The 26,567-nt window shown below is 39.4% G+C and overlaps 1 protein-coding gene across 2 annotated transcripts in view; it reads right to left on the bottom strand.

Moving 5' to 3' along the window:
- Positions 1–25,162, bottom strand: part of RSRC1 (arginine and serine rich coiled-coil 1) — a 137,112-nt gene extending 111,950 nt beyond the window's left edge. For both annotated transcript variants that reach the window (XM_038183709.2, XM_038183710.2), the window contains exons 1-3: positions 25,140–25,162; positions 21,989–22,183; positions 19,512–19,637 (exon numbers count right to left, since the gene is read on the bottom strand). In XM_038183709.2, coding sequence (XP_038039637.2) covers positions 19,512–19,637; positions 21,989–22,183; positions 25,140–25,147 — 329 coding nt within the window. In that variant the 5' untranslated portion in view covers positions 25,148–25,162. The remainder of the gene's footprint in view (positions 1–19,511; positions 19,638–21,988; positions 22,184–25,139) is intronic.
- Between the last annotated feature and the right edge of the window lie 1,405 nt (positions 25,163–26,567).

The raw sequence follows: 26,567 nt of genomic DNA, 5'->3' as shown, positions 1-26,567 counted from the left end.
ATCAGGCTGGAGAGTAGACTGCCAGCACGCACCCCCCTTCCCCCAAAGCAGCGCGCACAAACACCCACCCACCATGCCAAAGGTTAAGTCATTTAGTCAAGTTCAAAGATCTTCAAAGAGTTCTTAGATCCAGATAAGCCCATATGTTACCAAAATTCTGTGAAAAGCTATTACTTTCCAATCTGCTTTTCATGTCTAACTTACAGAACACACAGATGCTTGGCATCACTCAGTATCCCTAAATTCTCACACCAGATAATCAAGGCTCACCAATAACTTTCCTATCTAAAATCCTAAGAAATGTCTTTATTCCATCAACACTTAGTCCACTTGTAAAAATTGAAAGTATCCATAAAAGCCCATTCAGTTACTGCACAATAAGTGTTAATTTGCTAATTTCTTCACAGGTAATCAATTAAAATGTAAAATATTGGATAAAATTAGTTGCACTAAATTTAACAGCTGCTCCATAAGCATAATTAGTTTCACAAGGGCCATATGTATTCTGAACAGAGACAGAGTTGAAACAAATAAGCAGATTTTAAAACAAGTTTGAGGAAATCTGCATTTAATTAGCAGGTGGGCACTACAACTGCATAATGTTTTTATACATTTATATTTATGAAGTGACAGAAGATCTAAAGGCTTTTTAAAATGGCGTTTATTGTTTGAATGGGAACTGTTTTGCTGCATGCTAAAGTGATTTAAATCCTTATAGCTCTGCTTTGAAAAAATCATAAATGGTGAAAGAAAACATGTGGAAAACTGTAAAACTAGAAAGAATTTGCGACAAAAAGCAGATACACATACCATAACCAAAAGGAAACTACACTTAATTAAATGTACACTACATCTGGAATATCAGCCTAATAAAACGTGAAACTATTAATTTTCATTGTTCTAAAGGAAATGAGGTCAGTGTCGTTTAGTATTTCCCCAATTATATTGCACTAAAGCACTGAGCTATATCTTATAGGTACAATCTAATCTTTTCAAAACACTACAATTTGAAAGCAGCCACTGAGATAGATTTTTCAAATGGAAAGAGGAATTAGAGTGCAAATACAAGAAAGCTCAAACAGAAGAAAGTGAGCATTCCTGCACTGAAGGTAAGTTTCGGGGGGGGGGGGGAAAAGTGACTTTATTGGCAAATAACAATCACCACTCAAATGAAAGTTTCTGAGATGTCAAGCTCTTCACAAGTATTCTTCTAAATATCTCGCAGCTGACACAGCTCTTATTAGCTTATTATAAGCTCAACAACCACAAACAAAACCCAACAAATTCATGCCTCTCTAATACTTTGGCAATAAATCAAAAGTCTGGCAAAGAACAATGAAATGACTGCATTGCATCAAACCTGGATATTCATATTGGTAATAAAGACAGTGCAAACACAACTAATTGCAGCAAAATGACATGTTCTCTTTCAAAGCATATTAAGAGGTTTCTTGTTTAACTCAACTTCACGAGCAAGAAAAAAAAATATCATGGTACAAGTTCTTGGGGAATGTAAAATAACTTCAAGCATCAGCTGCAGTTGTTTAAAGTATGGAAGTTAATACCTTTCTTTTTTTTTAAATTTGAATATGGATACCTCTATAGAACAGTCTAAGTCACTCTTAGTTTGCAATTTCAAAATGCATGCATTTAAGGAAGTTAAATATAGATAATATGGTAATGACAAAGCATATGATAATGTGGTTATTTATTGTTAAACGTAAGGCGAGGGAAAATGAAAACATGCAGAAGCAGAGGCAGCTTTAAAGTCTGAAATGAGGCTAGTACTAGGAGGAAACAAGTTGTTTCGAGCCAGCAGTTTAGACAATTGGTAAGAAACAAAATAGAAACAAAAGATAGTCTACTGTGCTGGAGAAATGCAAGGTGAAATATAAACAGTAACAGAGAATCTGGAACACAGTTTGCAGAATGGAGAAAATAGATTCACCAGATGCAGGCATCAACTTAGTTCAGTAATAAACAATTCTCCACCTATAAATCATTTTAATTACATAATTAAACATTTGAGGAAATAATACTCAAACTTCCAGTAAACTGTAATTAAAACCAACCAAACCAAACAGTTACTGAACACTTGGCATGAGCAGCACATAAATGCAGGAGAGCAGAACAGACAGAAAAGACACCGCTATTGTTGTTTGTTCTCAAGCAGCCCATTTGTCACAAATCTCGTTCTTCTAATTCTTCTGGCCTACCTGCTCACTTCCAAAGACAACTAGAAACCCTTCTTTGCCACAACACCCCTTGACAATCCTACAGGGAGCCTGCTGCCAGAAGCTGAGAGAATGTGGAAGCAGTGCTGACAATGACTGCCTCTCTCTGGGTTCATACACACCAATGGTACCCCAAAGGTGTTAGAAAACCTACAGGAGGTTAACAAGCAGATGGAAAACAATACACAAAGTTTACTTAAACTGATCTTTTCTGTCAGCAGCCCTTTGCTCACAGCCACGTGAGCTCCTTGCCCAAGAAGCGAGGGAGACGAGCACACTGGCTGCAGCCCTGCCACTGTCAGGGGCACATCAACAAAAGCCTTCAGAAAACGAAAACCAGAAAAGATGCTTTGCAAAATACTGCCTGAAAACCAGAAACATAAACCCTAGATTAAGCATCAGCTAATCGAGCAAGGAGATGAGCTGGTGTTGTTGCTGTGAGCTTACAGAGGCCTAACGAAGCCAGCGCCACGGCCCTGCTGACAGGGCCCACCTGAGGGGCACCTCCCTGCTCCCTCCCGTGTGGTGTGCTTCTAACGGCCAGCTCCACCTTACAGATACGTGTGGAGGTACATAAAGTAACCACAGTGCTATTGGATACACGTTATTGCTGCGCAGAAAACTCTGCGTGCTATTTTCCAACAGGCTTTTTCTGCAGAGGCAGGGCTGTGGGAGCAGCTGCGGCCAAAGGAAGTGTAATGAAGTGTGCTGTCGGGGATCTGGGCAGGGAGAACAGCTGTGTGAACAGCTCCCACCCATCTACTGCAATTGGAAACTGTTCCACTCCATTAGTGATGGCAGGAGGGTATTCTCCCCCCTGCTTCATTCCTTCAGCCCGCGCACAGGTCAGTAAGTGCCCGGGATGCAACTGGGCCAAAGGCACTGCACATCCTCAGCCTCGTCCCCAGTAAGGGAAAACGTGTTGTATCATTCATTTCCTCATCTCTGCAAGGACTAGGAACCACCTCTCTTTTTTTGAGATTCCACCTCAAGTTAGGAAATTCAGTTGAAGAACATCTATTTTTTCATTAGGTGAATTTCTCTCATTTATTCCTTTTCTTAGAGACTACCTCAAAATGGGATATTTTTTAACCCTACATTCACATCGCTACTTCATGACTGAACAGAAAAATCTAGTATTTACTTCGAATAATTTTGGGGTAATACAATAATAAAAGAGTTAGTGCACTGTCCTGGCTATTAAATAAAAGCAAAATAAGAAAAAAGCTTCCCTCATCAAATTCCCATCCTTTCTCAAGAAAGCAACAGCCATGAATCAATTGAGAATATCCATCTTGCCCTCTATTCATACCAGAGTTTAAAAAGCTACTCAACTTCAAGGTGAGGCAAAAGGGAAACAGTTGTGATGAGATATGAGAAAGGGATTCCTTGATTTTCTAACTCAATTCCAGAACTTCCACTTCTTAGGTTACAGCAGAGAAAGGAAAAAAAATAAAACAATAATAATAAAAAAAAGTTCATTCAAATTGTCTAATCATGCAGAAAAGACTATTTATTTGTTTGTTTGTTTGTTTGTTTATTCTTTAAAAACCAGTATGGGAAAAGTTGAATTCTATCTGAACATGTAAGGTAACATTTTATTTATAAGTAAATTCTTTAAGCTTTGTAATGAATTTATACACACAGATGCAGTTTTTCTATCCTTGATACAGCTGGAATATATTTTAAGAAACAAGGTTCCAGATTCCTTTCAGGACTCTCCATAAGTACAGCAAATTATTTGTTTCTACATCATGCAGGCATTAGTGACTCTGCATCTGCTATGACAGGAAGATCTGGCTGTATCACAAAGCCATGAAAAAAGTTCAAATTCATTTTCCAGATGGAATCACTATCCAGGTAATTATTTTCTGTAAATTTGACAGCACCTCTGATATTATGTTAAAAAGTTAAGGAATATAAATGAAAGATTTTGAGGATGATTTTTTCACTTCCCTGGTGCCTCTGGGAAGCTCAAATTACTTACAGGTAAGTTCTACTCTTCTGTCTCTGACAACACTGCTATTTTATTTCTTGGGATTGTGAAACATCTAAGATTGAGGCCCCAATCATGGTTTCAGCTTAAAGATAGTATAATATTTATGTATCCTCATAGCCACAAAGAGATATTAGACAGCTGAATGAAATTACCTAAACAGATGCTGGAAATCAACTTACACAATGGGACACTAACTGTTCTCATAAACTGAAAAAAAATAAAAAGCCATAAAAGCTATGTGCCTACTGGCACCTGACTGGTAACAAACTAAACCATTACTTTGTGCTCAAAATTAAGAAAAAAATAGAAAGTCTTCTCTTTAACTCAGTGATAACCAAGCACGAAAGGTATAAATTTTGTGGGGTTTAAAATAAATAAATAAATAAAAGATTTGGAGGTATTCCACCTATCCTTTTTATCACATTAGGTTTATGAAGCATATATAAAGATTTTTTTTAAAAAATGCAATCTATTTTTTTCCAAATTAAAAAAAATATAATATATATATATATATTTAATGAAAATAGTCATCATTTTACTTTAGGATAAGGGCTCCAAAAATTAAGTCATAATTTTGACTCCTGAACTTTAGAAACTCCTAAAGAACAACAACAATAAAAAAGCAAAACCATTTAATACCATATTGTCAAAATGTTTTGAAAACACTCCGTAACAGTTTGTACATACCATTAGTACTTTTCAATACATGTTCTATAATTGCAATGATTATTTCCTAATTCACATGCAAGTTGGATGCCTCTTACTTTAGTACTTTGTATTTTACTGACGCAATATAGATGGAGGAGAGGTTTTTTGTTTGTTTGTTTTAAATATTCTCCTTTTTGAGCATGGAACAGCTTATTTGCTGGAGGCAGATGAAGAATACACAGCTGATGAGCTTATTGGCAGCTACTGCTTGTCTCCTGGAAGTAGTCACCTGCAACCCTGTTGTGTCTTTCCCAAAGCCCATCTCTAATAACTAATTAAAAAACTCCAGGAAAGGAAAGAAAGCTCTGAAAGTTTCACATAGCGTTCCAAACAAAAAGTGTTTTCATCATAGCAGCTGCAACTGTTACACTAAAGATTGTAAAAATAAAACAATGTATTAATTATTATCATATTAACATATTGATAGCAATCACAAACTATTTAAAAATCACAAACTATTTAAAATTAGTCATGATTTAGAAGGGGTAATAATGACCAACAAAAATGTGATTTCAACATAATGCTCTCATGTTAAAAAAGTCTCAAAGATTTACTATTGAATTTTCTTTTAGGCCTTTCTTTTCTTTTAAAAGAAAATAACAAAGCCTCACAAAATCACAGCAAAAACAAGAAATAATTCCAAACCAGCATTGCATGGCCCTCCTGAGTCTGCAAGAAGCCTGCAACAGCAGCTGTTACATACTACATTCACCTCAAATTTGAAACCTAAAGGCAAGAATTAAAATGCAAACTGCATTATTCCCATCAGAAATATCACTAGGACTGTGCAGTAACAAGGTGACCCCCCCAAAAAACCCTCTAACATGCCCCACACAAGCTGCAGCAGCTCTTTTCCCAGCAGCTACGTCCCAACACACACAACATCACTGCAGAGAAGTCGGGGGGAGGAGGGCAGGGAAACAGATCAGGAGATTTTAAAAGTGAAAGGGAATCACGAATATTAAGCTACCAATGTATTAAGCAAGGAAAAGTTGCCTGCCACCTTCAAATGCTCCTTCAGCAGTCCTTGATGTCCCTTCGCCTACAGTGACAACGCTAGCTGCCTGTGGCTCGCTGTCTGGCAGACATTTGTTCTGCTGTTGGGTTTTTCATGTCTCTCCAACTTTATTTTCTCGTACACCTATTGTTTCCTGCTACTGATCAAACTACAGAGTCTTAGGGGGTGAAATTCTGTTTCAAATACATCGATACTGCACGCAGCACACCGAGGGCTCGATCCCTGCCTGGTACCTTCCTGTTACAAGTAACGTGGGATCCGTTGGCTAACCACAGGCCATCAAGGCATTGCCATTCCTCAGCTGAGATGATGCCATCTCCGACAATCAGTGATACTTCGCTGTCACAACATGCCAGAAGCTTGCTAACACTGGTCACTAAGCTTTGCTTTCAGAAGATGCACCAAGCCTGTGATCAGACGAGCTCACTGTAAGATGCCTTACATCTTAGCTGCAATCCAATGTGCTTTTGCAGTCTCAGCTCAAAATCTGTTGATATACCCAGATTCTAGTAAAAACATGCTGACTGGGGCTAGCAGGTAGGACAAGCAAAGGTGTAAGGCACAGTAGACTGGAATCATGAAGAAGATACCCCCGTATCCTCATCTGATAGTTAACATTCTTAATGCCAGAGGCTTAAGGAAGGATAACCAGCTGATGTGGAATTAATAAAGGAGAATAACAGATGATCTAAATTGAAGAGCTGCTTGGAATTCCCCCACATTTCCTGTTTCTCAGACGTTTTCTGTGTTCTCCCACTGCCCTGCCCAGCAGCTCCTGGCTGCCTACCCCTTGCAAAGTAAGATACAAAGTAATGTGATGAACCAAAAATACTTCAATTCTCAGTATATCATCATTTTTGAGGGATGGACATTTTTCAAAACAAAAACATCCTTTAAGCTTTTTACAGAAAAAACGGTAAAGGTTGGACTAGATGATCTTAGAGAACTTTTCCTACCTAAATGATTCTGTGAAACAAATGGAACAAAAGATTCAGCATCAATAATTTTTGGTTTGTTTGTTCTACCATTTACTACAGACATGAAGAAGCAGTAGTGGAGAAATAAAGGACCTGGGGGGAGAAAGGAATTTTATAGCTGATTCCCCCAAAATACCAAGCTGTATATAGAACTCCTGTTTGGTCATTTTCAATTCATTTTCAGAGGGAAGGAAAAAAAAAAAACAAAAACAAACCACACTACCCAAACACCATAAAACAAGGAGTGATTTGACATTCCCTAATTAAAATCTGATGGAAAATGACATTGATTCCTTGGCAATAAGTCCATCCCTGACCACAGAGCTCAGCTTTTGGGGGTCTCAAGCCCAGACAAGGAGAAGGGAGCTGATTATGAGTGATGCCGGCTGCAAACTGACCTAGTCCATACAGATGCTTTCAGAAGTCACAGCTGAAGAGGGACATTAAATTTGCCTGCATTAAACTGATTACTCTAACTTGTGGAAGGGTCATGAATGTGGAATTTTATATTTTCATAAACTGCTTCTGTTGAGCCATTTACTCAGAAAAATATTAAGTTTTCTCTTCTCTAGCTCAGTAGGAAAGCCAAAGGTCCCAGATATATTTTGAAAGCTCTCACCTGCAAGGAAAAAGCTCTACTCAAAATGAAACTGAGATCTTTATTATATTCTTCTGTAACGTGCATTTTAAAATATACTGAAAAAGATTTAGGTAGTGAGAGGATTTTTAGTCAAGCTTTTACATTTTCTTGGTTTGCAGTCCTCAGCCACCATAGTAATAAAATCTTCACCTGTACATCATATCTTTGTTAGAGGATAGCATCTCTACTTAAACCATTAAAATACAGTGCGTTAAAAGTTCACAGAAGATGAACATTTATGGCTACAAAATTTGCTTTTTTTGTTAGTCAAAACATGAGATGCAAATGTGTAAGTTACACACACGTCAATGTGTGCAGGTCAGTCATATTTTGCTCCAAAACACGATGTTCTAGACCACATTTGCTGCGAGCCCACACTATTTACCACTGTCCCAGCAGTGGGCAGACTGCAGAGAAACTGCACAGTGTAGCAGCAAATTCAAGCGACCCCAGAAGAGATGGCTACCTGAAGACAGCAAAGTCCAAAGGGATGGGAGGTACCAGTCAAGGCAGCTCATCATCTCAAGGCATGCTGGAGGTTCCTGACAGCAGAACTTTGACAAAGCCCCGTGCAATTAAAGCTGGTCTTCCAAAGCAAATCCCCAAGGGGCAGCAGATAGCGCCTTTTGCCTTCAGTGACGAGGAAACACAGCACAGGAAGAGGCTTTGAAGCAAAGCTGGTGATGGGGCCCATCCAGCATCCCCAACTCCACACAAGCCAGATGAAATAATTTGGTAATTACATAAATGTTGGTTTAAAATTCTCACCTTGGACAGTTTTATAATTAACATTGTGGCTACACTCACGTGATTCCTATTGCACTGCTGTTCTGTATCACAGAAGAACATACTCATCAGCAGTTACAACTTTGATTAACACCAGAATTTCCGATACATCCAAAACAAAAAGTTCTAAAGTGAATTAAAACTGCTGTTCCAGGCTAAAATTTATTTCCTAACAATCACTCTGATTATTGAGGGAGCAGCATTTCCATTACCACATATTTGACAGAAGTTCATAAAATACAATGCCTAACAGGAATCAACAAGACAGGCTATTTGTATTTCTTTTTGTCTTGAATATTTGTTTACAAAAGTGACCCTTCCACAAAAACTGCCATTACAGAAGTATCAAAATTAAAATAACTTAAAATAATGTTAAATAATTCTGCAGCTTTCTCTACGGATTAGTTTACATTTTAGTTATGCTACCATAATTCCCTTGCTTTAACACCTCGTCTGTCATCTGAACTAATACTTCATGAGTAAATGACTTTTTTTTTGCCTTTTAAAGATACTAATAACTATTTTCAATCTTACGTTTTAACCGTAATCAGAACAATTATTTTTAGTGTTCTGTTTTAACATTAAGTTCCTAGAACCACATTTTCTGCAACAAAAATGGTAATGCTGACCTTTATTTTATTAGCCTACAATTTGCTCACCAGTGTTTTCTTAAGCTATCCGCATGGCTTATGTACATTGACAACATCCCACAGATGGTTGTGATTACATTTAACAGGACAACGCGCTCATTGAAAACTTTCACAGACGCTTACTTAATCGGATGTCACATTAAATCTGACATAGTAAGATAAAATAACTATATACTAATTATAACATATCAAAAAGGTCATTTCCAAATGATATTCACAACGTTTCTAATGTAATTATTGACAGGACCGGTGTAGTAACATACATGTAGAAATGAGTTTTTAAACGAGAACAATTATTACACAGGTTTCTTCTGCCAGAAGATGTCCTTGAATATACATAGCTGTCAACATCTTGGAAATAGATGCCCCTAACTACAAAACTCTGGTAAATGTCAGAATTCGATTTGACTACTTCTTACTTCCTCTCTTAATGCTTAATGACTAATTCCTTAGAGATACCCTTAAAAGCCCTAAAATGTTGTCCTTGGGTAGAAACTTTCACTCAGCAATCAATCGGGAGCAAATTAGATGATTGTGTTGAAATGTACTGCACTGTTTAAGCTAACAAATGAATGAAGAAAGGTAGTATATCGGAACATATGCCACTACACTGAAGTTGCTAAAAGGGTCTGTTGGAAGAATATTTGGTTTCCAGTGAAGCTAATATGCTATAAGAAGGGACAGTGATGAAAGAATACCAAGTCATATGGAAATCCAAATATAGTGACAGACACAATTATTTTACTAATTGCTAATGAATACAGTCAAGTGGCTTCAAAAAGCAAAACTTTGCTTGGACTACTTCAGGTTTTGACCTCTGCATGAGCAAATGCATTTCAAACTGAAGCCCACCAAAATTGATTAACGGCGCCAGCCAAGGCCAGCGTGTAGTTGAAGCTTTTTTCCATCTATCACATGGCCCCAAGGATAGTTAAATGAACCTTAAAATGGCTACAAACAGCTCAATGACTACACAGACTCCTGCCAATTAGAAATAATTAGGCAGTCATTTTGGTGGTAAGTCTTTTTAAGTGCATACATAATGATGCAATGATGCTTATTAGCGATCTCATATGAGCTATGCTCAAACAGCCTGGAATAATTATGCAACTATCACAAAGCCTTGCACATCTCTGTACTTCACCTTAATGCATTTAAAAATCCACTTCATTACCTCCAGTAATTAATCCTCCATTAATTGCAGGAAAAGCCCAGTTTACCGTGCTTCGTTTCTAATTATCTTATAAATAGTTATGGTTCTAATTAATGTGTTCATTAAGCTGAATATCTTTCTCAAAGCCATGCTCAGAGCAAAGGTTCCGCTTTTGAGAGAAAAAGCCTAACTAGCCATAAGGTGAGGCCATTTTGGTTGTATTTGCTTTTATTTTAGTATATTCAACCTCCTAATTGGCATTTAAAATCTAATTTGGAAGAACTTCAAGAAGACTATATGCTAGAAAAATAGGAAAAGGATTTTTTTTTTTACCCATTCTCCAATCAAGAAGCTTAGAGCTTTAACAGGAAAACTTTTAGCATACCTTTTTGATATAGACTGCTAACAGATTTTCAGTCCTATACCACAGATTAATTTAAATTCTATTACAATTCAGCTTACCCCTGCATGTGTCCTCAGAAGAGAAGCATAAACTATAGAAGACAATAGATATCTAACAATATATGCATAATTAAAAAACATGCAGTAGCCCTTGCCTCCATTTTTGATACAAATCAGCAGTACAGAATTACAAAAAAAAAATTAAAATCAGTTATTCAAGCCGAGCATAATGCATCGCTTTAAAGGCAATGAGATTTTCTCAGTCTGCCTTACTAGGAGTCGATATAACCCTATGGAAACCGCAACTGAAGAATATTTTTAAATAATATTTATGGACGAGGAAATTTGATATTGGAAGCATGTGTTTCACAGTGTTTTGAGGGATGCATATATGGACTTGCAGAAAATGTAAAGATTCAAAATAAAAAATTATATAGAAGTACATCCCGAATATTTTAGTACTAAGCTACAGATATTACAGTATTTTTTAACCTGTTCCTATATTCTTAAATATATGCGTGACATTTAAACTGGAGAGAGATGCATTATACTATGCAAAAAACAAACTGAGGTTTCCCCATCTTTTCCTTTTGTGATTGCATATTTAACCTAAATAGAATATTTTGCTCAGGTAAGTGCTTAAGCCCTTCTTTGATAGTAAAATGACAAAGGCTCTACAAATGCCTGAAGTTAACACTACGCTTTTTCTTTCCTTTTTTTTTTCCTGCAATGTTACACCTGGATTGAAAATCTGGAATCACTGAAGTCAAGTGCAGCTTTGTCACTGACTTCGACAGAGCCAAAGTTTCCCAGCCACAGACCCATGTTAATGGGTCTCTCACCTGATTGCAGCTGGAATGCTCCAAGCCCGACCCTTTTGTCCCCAGCCAACATCCTCCATGTGCAGGCATCTCTCCCCCTGCTCTCTTGCTCCTTGCACCCTGCTCCACGAGAGAGCTTTCAGACAGATCTACCCCTCAATTCCCTCCCTGCAGAGATGTGGGAGAGGACAATGTCCTAAAAGATGAAGGGACAGCCAGGAATATGTCACAGTAGCCCAGCTTAAATCACCTGAACCTGGCATGAAACTCACCCCCAAACCACACTTTGGTCAGAATACCAACAAGGATCAGGCAGCTGCCTATTTGGATCTTGAAGTACAGTTGATTTTTGTAGGATAGGATTTACTCCTACACAGGCATCGAGAGCAGTGTGCAGCAGCTGCTGTCCTGTTTGCTGCACGCAGAGCACTTCAGCCCACACCTGAGACAAGCAGGAACTGAAGGATTCCAGGACATGTACATAAATTTACTCAAAACAGTGATTAGCTCAGGAAAAATAGAGAAACACAAAAACAAGTTAGAGCAAGGCAGCAACCACCATCTCTGACACAGAGGGACCATGAAGGGCACACAGCACAGCCAGGAGCAAAGAACCGTAACGCACCTGAGCAGGGCACTGCTCCCCAGGTCCCGGCTCCCAGGAAGCTCCCAAGCAGCCTCCAGCAACAGAAGCAAGATGTTACAGACAAACAACATCCAATCTCTTTGGTAATTAATTTCTCCCAGGGCTTGATACGTTTCTAGCAACATATTTAACTTCAGGTTTGAAGGAAAGCGCAGCACCAGGCAGCGCAGCACACTTCAGAGCTGCTGAGCCCTGATCCGCGGTGGCCGGCTACAGACCACCAACCCTGTTACAGCTGCCTCCCGTGGAACTGGAAGAGTACCAGAAGAGCAAGGTACAAAAATAATCAGGCAAGACCACTGCAACCAATTAACAGATAAAGTAGATGTGGTAAGGAATCTGTGGAAGAAGCAGGAATCCATCACTAAAGCCATCCCGAGCAGGGATGCTAAGTGAAGGCTGTACCTGTAATCGCACCCCTGGCACAGGCAGCTGCAGCGAGGTTGACTTGGATACATTCAGCAAAACTCAGGGTGAATTTGTATTTGTGGATTAGGAAGCGCTGACACCTTCTGCACTCTGCTGCTACGGAGTCAAAATCCTACCAGGAGTAACGTTCTGACGAGTCCCATGCAAGAGAGACAGTGAACCACCCTCCGTAGAAAGAGATGCATTTCACCTGTATCTTTTTCAGCTAGGTACTGTGGCTCCCATGCTGGATTAGAAAGACAGGAATCAAGTACACAGCAAACTGCTTCCCCTAACTTCTACAAACTTCACGTGCCACATGTCAGTAACCGCCTTCTAGAAGCTAAGGCTGGGCGCAGACCCGATTTACCACAGCAGACAGTGACGGTCTTGTATTACCAGAGCATCTTTAAGACATCTGCTCCGTGTTAATTTGCATAGCTGCCTCTGGAAACACGATCTCTGCAGTAAAAAAAACTAATAGATTCTATTTCACGGCCAGAGCTTTGGAAATGGAGGAAGAGAGGATTAAAAAAGTAAAAATACGTAATAGTTTGGGATACAGACACATCAAAATAATAAAGGCAATTCTCCACTAAGGGGAATCAAATTATTCTCATCTTTCTTGAGTACCTTTTCCCACACAGAAAACGGAACCATAGCCTCCACCAACCTCTAATAAAAAATTTAAAAAAGCGCCACAAGTACACCCTTTCCCAAAGGGAGGAATAAAAGGTTTGAGAAAAATAAGAAGCTACATTTAAAACACATCCTATGTGCGTAACACCTGGACTGCTTTAGAAAAAGTTTTCATGCAATTAGACTCAATAGTTTGCTCTAAATGAACAGCAGACATGCATTCATATCTTTTAAGGATTATTTTTTTTTATATATGCCAATGAAAGGCATCAAAGCAACTGTCACTAGCAGCTAGCCGGCCTTATTGATAACTTAAGAGCCCCTGGCGTTGCCTTATGAAGTTTAATTTCCCAAAGCGGTCAATTAGATCCTGGTAATGTACTCATTGGTGGGTCATTGCTCTAGGATATCTGCAATGCTACTGCTTCACCTCTGTGTTTTTCCACTACATTCATGTAGACAAATTGTTGGAATTTCTTTAAAAAAAAAAAAAGCACCGTTATTATATCTGAAAATATCTATTTTTAGAGACTATTGGTGAAATAACCTGCAATGCAGCAAGACCCTAAATAAAAGCTGCAGGTGATGATTTACTGCTGGAAAAAAAGAAGAAATATCATCTGCTATTACCATCCACAGGAAAACTAAGATCACATGAACAAACCCAACCTGATTCCACTAGTTCTTCTCTTCCCCAAGTCTTTGTTTGAAGTTTATTGCAATAAATGCTACCTTTGTGAATTAAACACATTTTAATGGAACAAACTGAAGAGCCCAAACTTCCCAGCACTAAGAGAAGAGACAAACATGTCATGTTCACACTCATCCCTTACGTGATTACTTGGGTCTGTACAGCCAGTTGCTTGACAGTGTAAAATCTGTGTAGCAAGGAAAGAGGGAAATAAATATCCTGGGCAGATCAAACAGTAAAAAAAGTAGTAACTCCAGTAGTTATTAGCAGGTAATGAAACATTTCAAAAGAAATACTCTGATTAAATAGCATTCCTTGATTTCTTATAGGACTTTTATCTGCTCCTCTGTGGAAAATTCTTGGATCCGTTTCCAAAGACGGTCATGTTGAAAAAGCCTTTCAATAGATTAAGACAGCTTTTCAACACCGTCTGACAATTTGTGCCCAACCTTGTTTTTCACAGCTGTCTTGTCCTTATTCCTTGGTTTTTACAGCAGATGCTCAGGAAGAGTCATGTTTGTACCCTCTCCCTTCCCTCGCTGTCATCTCACTGCTGCTTTTGTTACCCAAAACCATCACTTTCAAATTCCTTCCAACCCCTTCCCACCAACCAGTAGCTCTCGCTGTCTGATGTCTGTAGGTCGGTCAGTTCAGAAAACCTTCACTGTCTTCCCTACAACTCTCCTCTTCCCCAGAACCGCGATCACCACCTACATGGACACTTAAAGCCCTGAGCAAGGCACTGCTCTTTGAAACCAGCCTTGGCTTTAATCCCCACACCTGTGGCATTCTGAAATTTAGTCTTGCTTCACAACACTCAATCACAGAATCAAGATTCCAGGTTCACGCAACTGCAATTCATCTTATGTATGTGATGCTTTTTGAACACTACTTGAGCCATTCCATCCTTTTTTTTTTTTAATTAAAGTCTCCCCTACTTCTTCCTGTTCCTCCATCAGCTCAGCTGTGAGACCCCTCACAATTTTGCTTTGTCTGTCATTATCTCTTCTGCCACACGTTGCTGCTGACATTAATGCCTACCTCCAAACATATATCCCTTTCATCTCCCTCTCTCCTAAGAACCTTTATTACCATTTCAGGCTGATGCAGTTAGCAGAAAACTCTTGCCAAAGTTGTTCATAATGGAGACTATCCCCTCAAACTCAAATTTATGCACGTTAGTAAAGATTACGTCTTGATCCAACCTCTGTTATCAGCTGTAAGCTCTGATAGGCTTTATTTGGAAGAACTTCGCACGTTCATACTGCCACACTAAATAGTGCAAATGGTGAGTACTAAAACTGAGTAATTCTGGCAAGCTGTTAGGGATGGATGTAAGATAATTCTGGTTTACATTGCTAGGATAATGGCAACTTCCATCAACAATCTGCTTTTTGCTACTAAAACCCAACTCTATCCCAAAGCCATCCATACACAATAGGTCGCCCTGCCACTAGGCAGCAACAAGCTGCACTTATTTCAAAATTAAATCAATTAGACTAGAAGAAAGCTAAGGAAATAACGTCTCACGTAACATAACCATGTTCCACCCCCACCAACACAAAACAGCCACTGATCAGACACTTCCTTCACTGACTGTCCAAATGCATCAATTTTACAAACAAGACTGCCTTATGTGCTGTTTCCTCTTCTTAGTTATCTATAGATGTACTAACTTACCGTAACACCCTAAGTTGAACTGTTAAAGATATTTCAAGACAGCAGGTTTCAGTTTAACATAACAGGGAAAGCCAAAAGCACTTGGCAGACAATAAAAAACAAACTTGCATATTTAAAGGCAATTACAGGGAAATACTCTATAATCACAGAATTGTATGAAATCAAGGAATAAAGGTTAACATCTTTTGGTTAATTCTATTTCAAGCTACGTGAATTAAAAGATTGAAGTCAGGAGCTGTGATGTAAAATAAGTATTTTCCATCCATAATTAACTTGCAGAACAATTGCAGTGAAAACTCAGAAAATATTAACAAGACCCCAGTTACATACAAATTATGTGGAACCTGAGTTTCTCCATTCCAGAGAAGCATAATATTCTAATAAGAACTATCCTAATCTTCACCCAGCAATAATTTCAAGATGATATTATTATTCTCATTTCCTTGAATAATATCCATACTCCAGGGCCATTTTCCTTCTCATATTCAATATCATGCATGCTTGTATCAAGATTCCTTTCTTCATATCCTGTCACAGTATCAATCACTGCCTCCTGTCCACTCAATCCACTTTTGATTTATCAGCCGCCGTCTTTCTGGACTCCATAACTCGACCCAAACCATTTTAGCAAGACATTGACAAATAGCACCCAGTATCACATCAACCTGTTCCACTTAGTAAACTAAGAAACAGTAACTGTGACATCTCTGCATAAAGTATTCCATTCTATTCCCCAGACTGATGTATATTAATGAGGAGATGGTATTTGAAATGCTTCTTCCACATCAGCATCTAATATGATCAAATTAGGAAATGGGATGATTTATTAAATTTCGTAGAGCTGAAATATTTCTTTATATCACTATATGTGTGGTTTCAGAAAGTGAGCTGTTGCTTTCAATTTTTCTACTGAGGATGTGCCTGCATTTCACAGACGAATTATTGTCTTTAAAAAGATTGCAAGAAGGCAAAATGTTATTAAGCAAATGCTCAGTAAAACAAACTAAATCGGTTTTAAAATTCCTAATTTAATGTAAATCTTGGTTGTTTTGCTGAAATTCAGTTTGTGATCTTATTAAGTCATATTTGCATTGTACTATCTTGCTGTAGGACAGCTTCAAATTTATAGCATTACTAGGAAGCCCCACTTTTTTGGCTCTAAAAAAAATGCATCTAAAACAGTTATAATACACACAAGTTTTCTCATCTTCTAAAATAAAGTACAAAAAAATCACTTTAGATTACCAAAAGCTCAAAATATTTTTACGTGTCACTAGAAAAAGTCTAGCTTTTCAAATTAAAGCTGGATATTTCAGTATTTCATCCAAATGAAATATTTATGCTCCTGAAGTATTTAAAAAATTGCATTACAGCCACAAACATGCTTAGCACCTTGAAAAACAAACTCTCTTAATTTGATGGAGGACTGCAGGGAGAAGAGGCATTATTATGAGATGCAGAGGTTGCACTATCTGCATGGCTTGCACCAAAACCAAACCCAGTGATTTACAGATACCACGTAAAGGATCTTAACATCCACCATGAAACTAGTTTTCTAGTGTCAGCCCCATTTGCATCTGAAAACTCACAGTTGCTCAAGTCCTACAGGCGGTACTTGGAAAGTACAACAGGAACAACACAAACAAGAGTAGCACAGAGATCTTCACTCTACTGCTGAATACTTCAGTGGGTGACATGCTTTTCACTGCACTAACAGAAGATGGATGAGCTACTTCTAATCATTTTATTAGCTACTTTACATATGTTTTCTTCAGTACTTACCTTTTAAAGTTACACATGAAAATAAGCTGCCCCACCCTAAGCAAAAAAAATTTGATGAATGACAGGTGCCAAATTCATATAAAATCCACAATCACTTCATCACAACGCTGCGTACAGTTCCCAAGGCAAATACTGTCTCTTCACCTTTAACAGCTTTGGATGGGTTTTTCTTGCCTGATTTCTTTATTAACTCATTTAAATTTTGGGTATCCACAATAACCAACAGCAAGGGCTTCCACATCTCAATTACGGGATACGTAAGAACCAACAGACTTCCTTCACTTGATGCTTGCCCTAGGTCTTACATTGCAGCAGACAGGAAACACTCATTTCTTAATCATCTTTCCACATCATTCATTTTTTATACCCCTCCATCATATTCCCTCTGTCCCCCACAATCTCTTTTACAGCCTGAGGAATCGTAAGGCACTCAGTCAGGCCCCTTCAGAGAGCTGTTCATACCTTCAGTCAAATGCACAAGACAGATTTTGAGTTAGGAAGGAAAGGAAGCATTCAGTGCTGCTGCAACGGCCTCCATGCTAACAAGCAGGGAGAACACAGGCCTCCAGCAGCAGCTTTCTGCAACTCATTTACCTCTTCTCCAGAAGCAAGATTAAGCGTGGCTTCACAGCGTAACATCACAACAGAGAGCAGACGTGAAAAAAAATAACAGTAAAGGACTTGGTGTGACCCTTTGCTTTTAATTTTATGATTTTAACATGCTCAGAAAGTCTTCTTTCATAATTTAGGATGTTATTTATGAATATCTTCCCTAAAGATCCACGTCTGTGAATTGCAATATAAACTGACCTGCAACTGTATTTCATAGCTGTAGCACTGAAAAGCCAGAGTATTTTATATATAAAATATTTGTGCGCAGTATTCCCCGGCACAAAATTAAAAACCTGACTGCAATTTATTTCAAGTTTTTTAGCTGCATAATTTCCATACATTGCGGTGACAACCAACATCAGTAAACCTTCTGGCAAACACGACTATTAGTATATTAGACTATGTCTAACAATGCAATTAGCAGTTATTACAATAAAGGATCTTTAAAAACAGGTTATCATAGTTCCTCATACTGAGTATCTGACAGACTGAAAAACACCTTCATTGTCACCTTAACATTTTAATGTTTTGTTGTTTTAAAAATGAATTGTTATAAAACCAGTGGATATTTACAGGAGTATTTCTACATAGAGCTCAGAAGCTTAGCTAGAGCCCACAGCTCAGATGAAAAGTACACGCAAGGAGAAATGAGTCCATTTAAATAACCAAATTGCTACTACAAAAGCACTGTAGCGCTAAGTGTCCGGGCAAGTATTATAATGAACAGCTGTGAATAAGTCATGACAGAATACAAATAGGAGAAAGTGAAACACTCACGTCCTTCAACAGTTTTTCCAATAATGTTTAGAAGGAACAGCTCGACTGATTTGATATAGGAAAATAACGTTTTACTAAATTCTCAGTACAGGCAGACAAAATTACCTACCTGACGATGAGTAAGGTAACCTTTGCATCAGTAAACAGATGCAAAGAAAGCAAGCTTTGATCTGCCTGATATACTAAATAATGAACTTAAATTCCATAGGAAATGCTAACAGTATTTCTGATGTCCAAGGATAAACTTTATTTAAACTTATTGAGAGAAATACACGAAAAAGCAAGCTTCTGTTAATTACAGAAGTATGAAACAGTTTTTATAATACAATTCGCAACAGACTATGATTTAAATTATGCTTGTTATTGAAAATATTAATTTGTCAACATTCAATTCATCAAGATTTTCACCACCACATATCTTTAAATATTAAGTAAAATTTGCATAACTATAAACAGGTTTCAATTTCAAGAGAAATACAGATGAGAAAATAACAGTTCAGTGTCACCTTCACTGAGCCAGTATTTTGCACTGAAGTTACAGAAATAAGTAATCAAAAAGACAAAATCCACGCAAAGTCTTCAGATGATTACAGTTAAACCAAAATAAGGTGGCTTTATTAATTTTTTTTTGCACTTGCTCAAATGCATAGTATATAACTTACTGTCAAATCCAACTGTTCTACCAGCTTAAATTAAAGACATAGTACATCAAAAGAGATTTCAACACAGAGATTTCAAATTAGGAAGAGTTTCAAGTGGCACGTCAATTAGACCACTTGCAACCATTTTTTCTAGTATATTCACACATTTGGTAAGTACGTAGAGTTTTTAAGTAAATGTTTTACAGTAGAAATAACAGTAATTCCTTCTCCCAGAAAAGCATCTTACCTTCTTGTTCTACTTTTTGATCTCGATCTTTGAGACCTGTAGGATTTGCCTCTGCCTCTTGATCGGCTACGACTGCGTTTTCTTCTAGATCCATATGAAGAGCTACTGCTTGATCTGTGTCTGCGTCTAAAACAAAACCATGCTGTTAGTACACCAGTGCTTCTTAAAAAAAACAAGTATATGCAAAACCATTTCTTGTATTACAAGATGTCTTAAAAGCCTCAACAAATACCACCACTGCAGCTTCATAAGTAATTCACACGTACCTGGGCAATGCCTGTCTTAAAGAGCTTACACTCAAAAATACATATCCCAAGACAGAAAGAGGGCAGAAGGAGAAACAGAAGTTAACTGATATGCCTAAAATCATACAACACTTGAAGGGCTAAGCCAGGAACACAACCCAGCTCTCAATGCATTTTAGTCCCATGACCAGCATGTTGGAACTCATTGACTCTTTGCCAAATCTAAGGTTAAAAAAACATTTAGACTTACATTCTCAGCAGAATTTACACAGAAATACATTGTATGGGATTGCTTTTCAATGGAAGGAACTATAATTCCACTGCTAAAAATGAAATTCAAAATGTCAGCTTCTGCACTGCTACTCTACACGATTATTTCCAGCCATTCTATCTGCACACATAAAAAGTAAACACACAAAATGTATGTTAAATTATGTACACCTAAAAATATTTTGCATATTTTGCTATATAAACAAGTTCTCAATTTTCATAAATGCAATCTTCACCCTGCTCTGTTATAGACAGACCTTTCCCCCACCTCTTCTTAGAGCTACTAGTAATCAAATAATACATGATAAATGTATTTAAAATCAAAAGAATACATGATAAATGCCTAAATTAAACCAACTAATCCCCAAACTGCGGGAGGGATTCCCTCTTAACCTTTTGTAAAATTTCCTCTCCGCTCCCCCACAGCTGACTAGGTAACAACTACAACCCTTACAAGAACCTACATATTTCTGGGCTTCGTGATTCTTACATAGCATTAAAAAATAACACTATATTCCTGTAATTCAGGGTCTGGTCAGTGTGATATTATCTTCCGTAAGGAAAAGGGTGTATTACATACAACAAGTGCTGTAGTCAAGTGGACTGGTAAGGATTTTGAGGTTAACTAGGTCTTGATCTGAAAAAGGAACGCTAAATGCTAGTGTTCCTGCTAAACAAAGATGAGGAAAAGTCATCTTGGAGACTGCTGGTTTATATTCTTAAGGGTCAGGGATAAATCCAGCAGGACACCAGCGTGTTAGTGACATCACTGCCAGGAGCAAATGTCCTAAACTGAGGGCAAAGCAGAGGTGCTAGCCAGATCCTAAAAGCAGACACTTTCGTCTTTTCTGGATTCAATTTAAGTCAACTGGTCTTCGTCCAGACTCTAATCTCCCTTCAAGCTCTGTTTTTATCTGCGAGATAGCCATGCCTGCACTGGACTAAAGAGATTCATAAAGCTGCATGTCATCAGCATATTGTTGGCATCGGAGCCCATGTCATCTCGCTGTGTCCCCTAAGGGCTGTATGTAGATGCTAAGCAGGAACAGAAGAAAGCAGGGATGGAAATGAACAAACAAGAACCCCCCCAGAAGCAGCCAACTCACTGAAACACTTCTACCAGCTACAGAAGGGCTGCCCAGGAGCAGCTCCTAAGATATTTCCAGTGCAGCTAGACAAGATGAGTATCTTCCAGCTCCACCTATTCATGAATTGGCCACCACCTGCCCAGTTTGACCACAGGCTCACCTTAAGCCAGAGAGACAAACTGGCTATCTAAAAAGATCAGGTGCTAAAAGGGGCCTCTGTGAGGAAGGAAACATGGTGTTGAGAAAAATTTGGTAGATACAGCCACACGAGCTGTGTTCTCAACACCTGGCTAACTACTCTATTCTGGACCCTAAAAAAAATACTGATGGTGAAAACTAACCTTTACAGCAAAGTTACACACCCACTGTAAAATTACCATAACAATTCCCATTGAGGAAGTCTGCCTTGCTGCCTGGGAAGCCCTCCTTGGCTTTGGCAACAGAAAACAATTAACACAGAATAGTCTGTAACTTGTAAATGGAATTACTTTCCAAACTGACATTAACGTATGAACCATTATCTTTCCAAAAAGAGATTCCAAATTCATTAGACGGAGAAGAAAGGAAGAAAGGAAGAATTTGGTTTGTTTATTTTGTGTTTTTAAAATAAGAAATTTACCTTTGGATATGCATATATATGGTGTTTGTGGTTTGTTGTTGTTGTTTTTTGCTTTGGGCTTTGTCATTTTTTTTGTTTGTGTTTTGATGTAAGTGGAAGTAGTGCCACCTCTGCCAATGCTCTGAACAAACTTTGCTATACAATTCTAAACTGGAATTGACCACACATGGGATTCAAACACTTCGAGCTTTGCACCATGTGAAAGAGCTCGATTTGTAAACAACTGCAACAGCCAGTAAATTACTGCAAACGCACCTTTTGTCATAAGAATGTGAGCGAGACTGGAGATCCCGAGACCGCGACCTTGACCTCGATTTCCTTCCAGATTTTTTACGGCTGTACGTTCTGCTGTCTGAGGAGCTACTTGAAGATGAACGCCTGCGGTGTTTCTTTTTCCTTCTGCTTCTGTTCTCTTCTTCCGTGTCCGAGGAGCGACGTCCCATTTTTAAACTAAGTAAAAATAAGAATCCTAAACTGTAAGAACATCTTGTGTCTGCGTTACATTTCTATATGTATATAAATATATATATAAAAATGTGTGTGCTTGTATAAATACACATATGGTTACACCATTTTAAAAGCTACCATGTGAATAGAAAATTTTGTTTCTATGTAAAAATTAAATCAAGATTTAAATAGAATGTCAACAAAGTCACATTACCAACTAACTTGGAACTTATTTGCTGACAGTGTGAATTTACTGTGGCATTAAATATTTGCTTTAAACTTTCACAAAAAATATTTTACAACCATGTAGACAGATAAATACACTAATAAAATCATTTTTTTTGTCTGTTAATAACATATTTCATCTTGGCTTTTGTTTACATTTTTCAATTAGATACTTTTAAAGAAATGTAGGGAGTAATTTACAAAGTTATTTCTTACAGGATATTTCATATTAAGCATACTGAAAATGTTGCACTGCTGACTGCACACAATCTTAATTTACAGTTACAGATGAAGATCCATACTTGCACAATCAATAAACTGCAACCTATTTCAGTCACTGACGCAACTCACGGCATGTTTTTAGACGGTGCAATTAAAATAATGTATGGTTTCGTTCTGCTTGTCATAATTAAAACAAGCATTGAGAAAACATTTTCTAGAATGTTATCTTTAAATTAATTTATACTGGAGTTTGGTTGGTTTTGGGTTTCGGTTTAAAACCACTCAATTTCAGATCCCTTTATGCCAAAAACCAGAGCTACAAATACCAGACTTCAGAAAGGTCTTGATTGTCCAAATAAGCACATTGGCAAAGTCTTTGATAGAGACTTTGATAACAAACCAAAAAAAGGGGGGGAGGTGCTGTCACTCATTTAATTGCTGCAAAGACTGTCATCCTCGTTTGTAATTCCTAAGCAATCGGTTGCATTGCTTCATGGTTACATAAATGCTGTATTTCTTGACTTTTCAGGCTGCAAAGAGCAAGAAATGGTTTAAAACTTCTCCTGTCCCAGAATACCTGCCCTATTTTAGGCCAAGACTTCAAGACCCCCCTCCACACACCCTACCTAAGGGTAGCTGGTAGCAGGCCTCCTCCCCACCCAAACACTGGGTTGGTCCCTGGCCACTTCTGTACGAGGAAAATGGGAACTCACAATTCTTTAAGGTTTATATCAATGGCTAAGTCACAGGTATATTTTGCCTCAATATCATCTGTCTTTAACCAACACTGAAATACTACAGCTCCTCATACTCCGGCACCCACAGGTTGAACTTGTTCCTTTTCTGCATGCCAACTTTTGCCCTTTTGCACCCCTTTTACCACCTAGGCAGCAGGCCCTAATCTCCAGGGCAGAGACTGAAAAGAGAACAAAAGAAATTCACTATTAAGTGTATTTACACTCAAATACACAGAAACTATGCCAGAGAGGAGGAGCTAGCCTGGAGGTGAAGCCCAAATCCCCCGGCCATGCTGGAGCTCACCCCAGTGACACCACAGCCCAGGTGAGAAAGCCCCAGCCCCAGGGACGCCCTCCTGACATTGGCCACCACCAGAGCTCCCGTGCTTTATCATCCAACAACCGCTCACCACAAAATACAAGGTGGTCCCTTACGTATCTGGGTCCTCTTGGACACCCACAGGAGTTTACTTACTGCCACAGTCAAAGCAGCAGCGACATGAAGCTCGTTCCCAGGCAGCCAAACCTCGGTGGGTCTGGCACCACTTCACGCAGCCGGCAGTGCCGCCAAGCGAGCCATCGCCAAGCTTTGCCACCGCAAACCCCTCCGAATATTCCCTTCACTCCTCCATAGCCCCAGTTTTCAGCACTTTGTGAGCTGAAGGAGCAGCTCTAATCTAAACAGAGCAGTTTTGAAACATTCAACTTGAAATGGTAAATCTCCGTGCACCTGAACGGCAGGAATTTCGGATGAACTGCTTTGCAAGAGCTCTCCTTTTTAAGTAAAGTTATTTTTACCATATTACTGAAGTTATTCCTCATAGCCCTTGAAGGAGATAGAGGCAGTATTTTACAGACTATTTTATGTCACTTAAGGAAATATGACTTTAATTCGCAGTTCTGTAGAGGAATGCCAATTTATATCAAGACACTACCTGGAGCAGTTATTTCTTTCCCCCCACACACTCATAGTAAAAGACTTAAAGCTCCCAGGTACTAACAGTTATTGTACAGTAAAATAAAGCTCTTCAAATATGTACTGATAGAGCCGTCTTCAAATGAAGATGAACCTGAATCTCAAACTCGAAATAAGCAGAAACTGCTCAGGAAGATGAAACTCCAGCGCGGAGATCTTAAGCTAAAAGCTCACGGCCCCAGCTCGTGACAGCAAGATTAATGGGAGAGCCCAGGGAAACACAGAGCACAAAAGGCATTTCTGCCACGACATTCGCCGCCTGACGCGGGTATCATTATGAGCCAGAACATTACACTTCACCGCGTATATTGTCTGCTGTTTAACTTCCTCTTTTTACCATCAGCTTTCTCCCCGTTTGGCACATCACTGCATTAAGTGGCATTCCAAGCTAGTGAAACGTGGCGTGTAAATCTCAATTTCGTGTCTTCAGGACCAAAGACAAGCTACATGCCACGGCCCTTCTCTGTTGGGGGACAAGCCCTGCTGCAACCCGTGGAATCCCTCTGCTTTACACACACATGAGCCTTGGGAGCTCCAAGAAGCGCTGGCTGTAGATGAGCTGCAGGACAGAGGCACGTGGGTGACCGATTGTCTGCAAGTCCTTGAGTTTCCAGTAGGAAAGGAGCTGCCAGAAGCAGCCCTGATCCTGGAACAATTCAGATCGTGTCTTCAGATCGTCCCCTCAGCACATCACACACATCTTCCTGTGAGGACACCTCGTAAAAACATAGCACTTGAAAGCAGCCTGTTATTAAGACCTGTATCAGAAAGTCAGATCAGAGAGGCACAGTCTCCTCACCGTGACATCAGCGAGGCTCGTACTTTCCTGCCACTCTGCTGAACTTCTCAATGGGATGCTCACAGCCAGACCTGGCAAATTTCACGCCCCTGCTCTGGAGCAAAGGCTGTTACAGCACCTACAGACAGGTCTCCAGGCCTATTTGTAATACTTTAATTTTGTTTAAGTCTTCTCTCTTAAAACTGATGCTGCAGCACGCTGGTTGACATGAGAGCAAAGTGCACACTCTCATCCACACCTGTGCCAAGAGAAACACCACCATCACGAACCTGAAACCAACTACCTACATCTGGCAAAATTACAAACAGCGCTATCAAGCTCACTGCAAACAGCTAGCTAACCTCCCACCCTGCACACAAAAACCTAGAGCAGACGTTAGGTACTAAGAACCTTCATTTAGGGCTAACTTGCAGTAAACGCCAGCCAGTGGCAATATTTAGGAGGTGTCTCTACCAAGATGCGTGTGCCCACCTTGAGGAGAGAATGGAGAAGCCGGCAGGAGATATCACCTGATGAGCTCCAGCCAGGAAATGATGCTAACTGAAGTGAACTTTACTCTAAGTTAGTGAGAAACAGGCTCACTGCGTAGGATTCAGTGTTACCAACAGCAGAGGTGTTTGCAGGAAGAGGGAGACTGAAGAAGAGGGTGGCAGTCCTTCTCAGACAGCCTTTGTGTGTGTATAGATGAGAGCACCTTTGTATCTACCTCTCAATCCTGTAGTTACGTGGAAACTCTCCCAAACAATTCAGAAAAAACACTCTCAAGTGGAGGAAGAGATTTGATTAGAAAAGGCAATGAGGTGATATAATCTTATGAGGGCAACATCTGTTTTTAAATACTCATCCAGTGGCATTTCTTTCCATTAGAAGAACTTCCAGATCGCTAAGGAGAAACATCCAAAGGGCATCTGCAAAGCCTCCTGCCAGAGCTGGTCACCTCGGAGGAAAACCTCAAGATGGGAGAGCCCCAGGAGCTGAGCTGCTCCTTGCAGCGCCTCCCTGGTGGCAAGGATCCAGGGACACCAAGCGTGCCATGACCGTCTCCTGGTTAAATACAGGCTATCCTGTTTGAGTATTTTTTCAGAGTATTATGGTATTGTGAAAAAAAATCATTAATTCTGAGCTTCCTAATTGCTCATCTATAGCTTTGAACTGAGGCAATTTGTGATAACTGCGTTCCTACATCTAACTTTGAGCCCTGAGATTTCAAAGTTAAATGGGGGGGGTGGGACAAGGCTCGAGGTGCCCGCAGCCACCCCAGGCCGCTGAGCCCAGCACCCCCCAGAGCCCAGCGCCCCCCAGAGCCCAGCGCCCCCCGGAGCCGCCCCCTCAGAGCTCCCCTCAGGGCTCCCCTCAGGGCTCCCCTCACGGCGGGGCCCCCCCGGGCCCTCCCTCTCCATAGCAACGCGCCCGGGCCCTGCGCCCTGC

This window comes from Anas platyrhynchos, chromosome 9 (assembly GCF_047663525.1).
Source record: "Anas platyrhynchos isolate ZD024472 breed Pekin duck chromosome 9, IASCAAS_PekinDuck_T2T, whole genome shotgun sequence".
NCBI lineage: Eukaryota > Metazoa > Chordata > Aves > Anseriformes > Anatidae > Anas > Anas platyrhynchos.
Note: the sequence above shows the minus strand (reverse complement) of the source record. Positions and strands in the feature narration are given on the sequence as shown.